General features: G+C 47.7%; 1 protein-coding gene across 2 annotated transcripts; it reads left to right on the top strand.

Annotated features, from left to right (window-relative positions):
* The first annotated feature begins 13 nt into the window (after positions 1 to 13).
* Positions 14 to 2,049, top strand: LOC119282141 (F-box/LRR-repeat protein 13-like). 2 transcript variants are annotated; one of them, XM_037562463.1, is made up of 3 exons: positions 14 to 1,080; positions 1,187 to 1,321; positions 1,507 to 2,049. In XM_037562463.1, the coding sequence occupies exons 1-3, from the start codon at positions 31 to 33 to the stop codon at positions 1,921 to 1,923; spliced, it is 1,602 nt and encodes a 533-aa protein (XP_037418360.1). In that variant the 5' UTR covers positions 14 to 30; the 3' UTR covers positions 1,924 to 2,049. The 2 variants fall into 2 exon arrangements, with proteins under 2 accessions (XP_037418360.1, XP_037418359.1); XM_037562462.1 differs by having other exon boundaries at positions 14 to 1,083.
* Positions 2,050 to 8,554: the final 6,505 nt, after the last annotated feature.

The raw sequence follows: 8,554 nt of genomic DNA, 5'->3' as shown, positions 1-8,554 counted from the left end.
CGTCGCCCTTCTCCCCCTCCTCCGGCGGCCATGGACGACCAGCAGCTGCTCCTTGGCATCTCCAGGAGCGATATGCTCGCCAGAATAGAGCGTTGCGGCCGGGATCCTGCGATGCTGGACCTTGGCTCAAACATGCTGCTCCACTTCGCGTACGAGTACCTCCCGGACCCGCCCGTCTCCCCCACCGCGCCCCTCTCGCTCGCCGGCGCGTCCTGGGTACCCGACGGCGTAGACCGCATCAGCCGCCTCCCCGACGTGCTCCTCCGCGACATCATCTCCCGCCTCCCTGCCAAGGACGCCGCGCGCACCGCCGCCCTCGCCTCGCGCTGGCGCCCGCTCTGGCGCTCGGCGCCCCTTGCTCTTGTCGACAGCCATATGCTCCCGGACGGCGGCGCCTCTGGGCCGTTAATCATCGGCGCTCCCTCTCCCCGCGCCGTCACCGCCGCGGTGTCCAGCGCCCTCGCGGCCCACCCGGGGCCCTTCCGCTGCGTCCACCTCACCTGCAGCACCATGGAGGAGCACCGATGCGAGATGGCGCGCTGGATCGACACCCTCGTCGCCAAGGGGGTCCAAGATCTCGTCTTTGTCAACCGTCCTTGGCCGATGGACCTGCGCCTCCCCGCCACGCTCTTCAGCTGCGCCTCCCTCACCCGCCTCTATCTCGGCGTCTGGACACTTCCAGGCACCGCCGCCGTGCCGCGCGGCGCCAGCTTCCCCAATCTCCGGGGGCTCGGCCTGTGCATGACTGTCATGGAGGACCGTGCTCTGGCCTTCTTGCTCGAAAGAAGCCCCGTCCTGGAGTTCCTCCTCATCATGTGGAGCCAGACCGGAGAGCGCCTCCGACTCGTCAGCCACAGCCTGCGGTGTCTTCAGCTGGGCTATACCCACTTGGAGGACATCGAAGTGGTGGATGCCCCTCGCCTGGAGAGGCTCTTCCTGCGAAATGTATCCTTGCCTGGAACCGGCAAGTTCACCATAAACAGCCCTTCCAGGATCAAGATTGGCGGTGCACCCAACCTGCGTGTGCTGGGATACATTCAGCCAGGACAGACAGAGATGGGGATTAGCAACACCGACATCGTGGTAGTAGATCCTATGTGACTGACTAACTGTGCTGTGTCAATTGATATTGCCAATGTATGATCTGACTTAGTTTCTCTGTCCTTGGTGTTGGGATGCATTGCAGGCTGGGAGCAAGGAGAACATTGTCCCTAGTGTCCAGAATTTGGCCATAGACGTGCAGTTCGGTATCCGCAATGCTGTGAAGAAAGTGCCTGGCTTTCTCCGCTGTTTCCCCAACCTGGAGACGCTCCATGTCTATGTATAATTGGTTAACTTAACTAGATAGAGTTGTTGCATTGGCAATTTTAGAATACTAGTCCCGAAATAAGCGTCTCTGATTTAGTACAACTTTGCACTGTCAGAACTGTGAAGTTAATCATATAACTGTTGGCATGCTCATAGATAAGATACCTGAACTATGCATGCTACCATTTTCATGTGCAGTCCCCTCCCATATCTGAAAAGTCCACCGGCAAGGTCAATCTGAAGTTCTGGCAGGAGGGCGGTCCCATGAAATGCGTGGTGCAGAGCATGAAGAAGGTGTTCTTCTACGAGTTCCAAGGGTCGACAAGCGAGGTTGCTTTCCTCAAGTTCATTGCGGAGAGAGGTCGGGTGCTGGAGCTGATGGTGGTCGTGGTGGCCAAGGCATGTTTCTCCTCGGTGGATGATGATGTGAGTGTGAAGCTGAAGCCTCTGACGGGTGCGAAATGGAGCAGCAAAGCTTGCAAACTACAGATCATCGAGAGCCCACGCACTGATGTCGCAGGTCCACTCTTCAGGCACAAGATAGCTTCTGATTTTGGGTGGGCTGACCCTTTCGACCTCAGGTACTACAAAGAAGAAAGGATCTCTGTAAGTTAGTTAATACCACCAAGCCGTCCCTCTTGTACTGCATGACTGCTAGTTCTTCAGCCAAAAAACCTGCATTTCTCTTGGCATGCTTTCTGGATGTGGTGTTACATGATGAGGTTGTTTGTGCCAAGTCAAGTCTTATGTGGCTGGATTTGCTGGTGGAAGTAACGGATTGAATCGGATAAAACCAACAATTTCTTCAAGTCTGTTCCGTCTTTGCAGTCAAAGTCTTATATGGTCTTTCTGGTTTGTCCAACTGCAATTTTCATTTATGCTGTGAAGTTATTGTAGTTGGCTTGAGTCAACCTGGTATATGCCTTGGCGGTCGGTGGCACACATTGTTGCACAGGCTCGCTGCGCCGTAGGCTGTTACTCCCTCCGTTCGGAATTACTCGTCGTGGTTTTAGTTCAAATTTGAACTAAAACCACGACGAGTAATTCCGAACGGAGGGAGTAGGTGTTAGCTATTGTATGCACAGGGAAATATAAGTTCAGTTGCGTTAGCAGAGAGGCGGGAGGACGGTGCTGCTTACAAATGTTTTTTTATTTTGCGCGGCTTAAACTATTATTGCCAATTGTTTGCTGTAACAGTTGCTTCATGGAAGAATCTAAATCGTTCAGACAGCATGCAAGTTGCTCAAATTCAACACCAGGGATCTGGGCATTGTTCAAGTTGTACTAACATGCAACAAGCAGGACTCCTGGACATTGTTCAGTTGGCTGTTGCAAATGTATCTCCAGTAAATTGAAACCTCACTCTGCTTCGGCGTGATTCCCTTTGTAGAATGCTTCTAAATTATATACGCCCATCTGAGCTCCAGCAACTGAATTCTTCTTTGTCCGGAAGCTACACGTCAGACAGGATATGATACCCTTTGCCCATCCACAGAATTAAGAGAATTCCACAAACCAGCATCTGAGGGTTGCCCGTAATCACAAATCTTCAAGCCAAGATGAGATCACGTGTTGGCAATTGGAAAGGTCAGAGTGGCCTCACAAGTTTGATTCGTGTGGAGGTCTGAATGCAAACACAGTTTCTGCTTAAATTAACTATATCTGACCTTAGGTACCCACTCCAGAAGCTACAATCTCATTTACGCTGTCAAAGTTGTTATGGTTAGCATAAATGAATTTCGTTTAGCTTGGGCGCCTCTAACTGCATTAGGCGTTGGTCTCACCATCAGATCGACGGGCATCGTTGCCCATGCTAGCCGCGACGAGGTGAGTTAGGGGTGCCCTTGAGGTGGTCATCACAGATTCACACCCGTTTGTTTTGTTAGACTGTTGGCAATGCATAGTGAAAGATGAGTTGAGCTGTGCTGGCAGAGAGGGGGCAGCAGGATGCTGCTTCCATGTTTTTCTTGTCCGGGTTAAACTCTCATGGCAATAGTTTGCTGTAATTGCCCCATGGAGGAATCTGAATGGTTTAGACAGTGATACAACTCTTTTGGCATGCTATCAGCGTGCAAATTGCTCAAATTTCTACACCAGGGAGAGTTCTAATCGTAACAAGCAGCAGGCCACTCTCCGTATTTTGTTTTGAAGATCACACTGCCCATGTGTTTGAGAGAGATAATTGCAGGACTGTGAGCGTGAGGCCCCTGGAGTGGATCTCACTGGATTCATGGCGGGTTGGTAGGAGAAGAGGGATGGGGAAGAGAGAAACGAGAGAGTTGAGAGAACAAGAGAGAGTTTCAGACTTTTCATTTGATTTCAGAATGATCGGTAATGGTCAACTTCAACGTTTGGCTTGCCGTCCTCGGTTGGGCACGGCTAATGGTCAACTTGCACGTTTTTTTTTTAAACTAGGCAAAAGATTTGCCATTTTCATTGATTAAGAGAGAAGTTTTAGAGGTTAAGGCCAAAGGCCAAATTACAACAATCACTCTCGCGGCATTATGTTATTCAAGTGCCTTGCTCCCGCAATGATGCTGGATTTCAGCAGAACTTGCACGTTTTGCTTATGTTTGTTTCACTGTTTGATGAGTTCAGTATACTAGTCCACTATTTCCTTATATTTTCTTTTCTTTTTTTGATATAATTGTAGGAAAAGGTTCTCACGTACGTAGTAAGTCCATACTATGTCGTCTACCGCGTTGGAACTCGAGAGGTGCTGGATTTCAGCAGGAAATTCAATGGAAAGAAACATCCTACTATCTACTGTACAATTTTCTTGCGTAAAAACATACTGTATATACACTTCACCGATCCACGGAACCAAGCCGGCCAGGGACGTGGGAAAGGAATGGGATAATCCTATTGGCTCCTTCCTTTAGGGCGTAGCAGTTGACCAGTTAATCGATGGAGATGAAAATTGTACTCCCTAAGGCCTTGTTCGTTTAATCCTCCTCCAAAGGGATTGAAGAGGATTGGAGGGGATTTTGGCTTGTAGAGGATTTAATCCCCCTCAATCCCTGCCAATCCCTTTCAAAATCCACCTCAGCCGAACAAGGCCTAATGAATATGAACAGGAAGAAACAAATAGGCCGCCGTCCATGCACGCAACATGCTGAGATACGAGGTTATTTTGCATCCCTCGAATAAAAATAGAGGATGACTATCTGTGGCACAAATGTTGGCATCGCTACACGTAATTAATTGCCCGCTCTTCTACCTAGTGCACCCTGTATATAGCTCTATGTGTGCTCTGCTGAGTAAAGAATGAAACCAAGGTAAACATATACTCCCTCCGTCCGAAATTACTTGTCATCAAAATGGATGAAAATAGATGTATCTAATTTCAATGACAAGTATTTCCGGACGGAGGGAGTATATTCTAGGTCAACCAATCAGTATATAATTATATACAACTCCCTGATCTAAACGAGTATGAATCAATCACCATATATCACCATATCCAAAAGTAAGGTCCAAGCAAATAATGGACTTGTCAAAGGTCGCCGCCCAGTCCTTGGCACGACAAGAATGGTCGATCGTTGTCCGCCGTCTCTCCTTCGTGCGAACCCAAGCTTGCAGACCTGCACATTTACAGTTGGAAATGGTCAATGGCTGTCAATTATGAAGTGATTAATTAAGCTACGACTGATGTCGTAGTGGAAGAAGCGCGTCTCTCCTTTCTTCTACGAGAAGGTTATAGTACGTTTGTACTCCCTCGGTCCCATAATATAAGAGCGTTTTTGACACTACACTAGTGTAAAAAACGATCTTATTATAGGGCGAAGGGAGTATTGTAGAACATGTGATCACTGGGCACGTAAACACTTGCCTCTCTCTTTTCTTCTGGAAGAAGCGCGTGGACGACGAAGACGGTGCCTGGGGCAGCGCATCTGCACATAAAAAGGTCCATCTCAGGCCAGTGAACTGAATGTATGCAATGCATGGGTTAGTTCATGAAGGCAAATTAAGATTGAGAGAGAGGGAGAGAGCTTAGCTATGGTTGTTCGCTGTAGTCTGGTGACATGGCATGGGCGGCTGGCGGCATGTGTTATATACTCCCTCCATTTCAAAATACTTGACTTCTATTTGTTAAAAAATGGATGTACCTATATACTAAAATATGTCTAAATACATCTATATTTTAACAAATGGAAGGCATGTATTGTGAAACGGAGGGATGCCACGGCACGTACGGGCCAACCAAAAAACAGCCCGATCGAGGGCGTGCAAATATCTATCTATCGCTCCATGCATGCATGCATGCATAGGAGCACCTGCCTAACGAATTGCGCCTTGGAATGCATCCTAGCAATTCAAGTCAAGGCACAGGCCAGCAGCAAAGTAGAACAAGAGAGAAGGTGGCCAGAGACGCTGGGCCGTTTATTTGCATCAAGCAAGCCCAGAGGCGGATCCAGATTGAAGATTACCTGGTGTCCACATAGAAGAATACATGCCTACATGACAAATAATTCAATGATCTACACACTAAATCAATGGGTTACATTAAGTGAGTTCAAATTGGACCCGGTGCCGGTGACACCGTCTAGCTCTACATAGCTACGCCCCTGAGCAAGCCGCCATCAACCATGCCAGCTCTGGTAAGGAAATTCTAAACGCACGGGGTTTTACGGTTACGGGCCTCTGATAATACAGAACGCGCGCTGCTTTTGCTTATCGCGCGCGAGCGTGTTTTCACCGGCGCGGCCGACGTCGGTGCTACGAACCTTCCTGCTGCGCGTAGAGCACATTGTCACACGTTGTCTCTGCGCGAGATCCCGCTTTCCTCGGGCCTCTGGTGAGTAGCACACTAGTCAAGTTTCACGTTTGAACTGTGTCCAGTGTGCAAGTGGAGTGGGGGAATGTCCATACAGCTCGCTGCTTACCGCGTGTGTGCGCGCGTGTGTTCGTTCGCCCGGCCGACGTCCAGGCCGCGAATCTTCGCGCGTTCCTCTTTCATGTTTTGCACATGGGTCTTTGAATTCAGTCGACTATGCAGCAACAATTCCATCTGCAAACTACTTATTCAAAGTGGGGTCCCATCACAGCATATGTGGTGAACTTCGACTTGATCCACATGCCTTCCTTCTCCTTTTCTTTTCCTTTGGGGATAAATAGTAGGAGGAGTTCTTGGGTAAGTCAAAACCATACCACGTGGAAATTCCTATGGTGCAAAATTTAAACGTAAAAATAGAAGGGAAACATGCAGTTATTTATGGTTGCATAGAAACACACACTCCACTCTGGTAAAGACATATGTAAGGTTAAGTTTCTTTCCATCCCTAATCAATACCCCCCCCTCCCCTGATTTTAACTAGGTGGGCCCCCCTTCCCTAATTCGTCCAATCAAAAGCTACCTCTTAACCCATTACGTAGATGACGTAAAATCCCTTACGTAGGTGTAGCATTGTCCCACTTCACTCAGCCCTGGCACCAAGCCAACGACAGGTATGGGATATTTCAATTGACTCGTTTGTAATACACTACTATTCCCCACACAATAATAATAATAATAATAATAATAATAATAATAATAATAATAATAATAATAATACACTACTAGTATAATTTTATGTTCCAGCTTTTGGAAATAAGGTTAGTAGCATTCCACTAGTTCCAGGGTTCGTACATAAGGGAAGGGGGGCATATACAACATTCTCAGCTAACATCAAAGTTATTTTCCCTGTTACAAGCATAATATTTCCATCATGGTTTTTCACAGCACCTTGACTAGGATTGTCATTGGTGATATTCTGCCCAGTGGCTTGTGGTTGGTTGGATTCTGAATTTTCAGCGCTGGATAGGGGGATTTGAAGGAACCAACCCGTGATTGGATAGTTATAAGACAGAGATCTACAGTGTTTCTGGAAACAAAAGACGGAATTCAAAGTTGAAAGAATTATTTTGAAAAAGAAAACAATATATATTATTGTTTAACTGTGAAAAGTATACCTAAATATACGTCTAACTGGAACAAAAGATAAAATAAGATGCCTAATTCCCTGTTACGAGCTAGGGCAGTACGCATTACCGCATCAGAGCGAACAGAAGCAGCATGTTCGTGTGTGAAGCGTGCGGCAAGATGCCCCGCCGACTGCCGGCAATAGCACTCACACTGATCGTCGGCGGCTGGCGAGTGCGTCGCTGCAATGTTTGTGCACTGGTGTGTCTCCAGTGCCCGTAAGTCCATGCATACAAGGTAGTAGCATAGTTTTTGTGCACGTTTATTCGAGCCTACCACGCGATTTGACTTTAGAACCCTTCTGCAGGCCGCGCTTGCTTATCACGTGCGCGAAGAATAACAGATGATCTTTTTAATCATCGGCTCAACAGGTGTGCCAAGCTTCCCCTATTCTTCACCTCGTCTCGCCCACGTTCCTCTTTTTAAACCGAGACGCTTTTCGCTTTCCTTCTTTTTGGCGTTTTTCGTCGCATTTCAGATTTCACGGTGGCCGCCAAAACGGGGCGGCGCTGCTGCACCTGCACAACCGGGTGCTCCAGGAAACCAGTGACAAACAAGAAGACGCGAAGAAAAGTTCCCTTTTCGAGACGTGTCTCCTTATTATATAGGTTATATACTATCGCACCTCGCTCTTAGCGAACCAAAGATTATTCAACTTTCAAATAATTAGTAGGTTATATACTAACATAATCATGTTAGAGTTTTGTCGAATATAGTGTACAAGGTAGGTTACACAGTTGGACTTTGAGTTGTATTGTGTTTAGATAGGATATGGAGTCGTGTCCTAACAAGACACTCGTATCCTAGGCCTCTCATATATAGTGGGGTAGACACACGATGTAACCTATGCCAACATAATATCACAGAAACGCAGGGGAAGCCGGCGGCATGTGCCGGCGTCTAGGGCGACCAGATGCGGCATTGTAACAGTATCATGGGGAGAAGCTCCCATAGCCAGGCCCTGGGGATGTAGTTATATCGGTGAACTTCGTTAACAAATCTCGATGTCGTGCTTGTGTGATTGATTGATCCTCGGATGATCGACAAAGTGGTCTCGGATTTATTCTAACAAGTGATATCAGAGCTAGGCTGTTCGGAGGTGGTAGATGGTTGATCTACAGGAAGCGCAACGAAGAGATCATAATTGTGGAGTTGAAACGTATCGGAAGCAAGCTATAGGATTTAATCGAAAGCAAGCTCAGCCAGCCCCTTGGGTACACCCGGCATGTCAGAAGGTTTCCATGCAAAGGTATCTCAGTTCTCACGGAGGAACTTGATGAGCGC

Source organism: Triticum dicoccoides, chromosome 3B, assembly GCF_002162155.2.
Source record: "Triticum dicoccoides isolate Atlit2015 ecotype Zavitan chromosome 3B, WEW_v2.0, whole genome shotgun sequence".
Taxonomy (NCBI): Eukaryota; Viridiplantae; Streptophyta; class Magnoliopsida; order Poales; family Poaceae; genus Triticum; species Triticum dicoccoides.
Note: the sequence above shows the minus strand (reverse complement) of the source record. Positions and strands in the feature narration are given on the sequence as shown.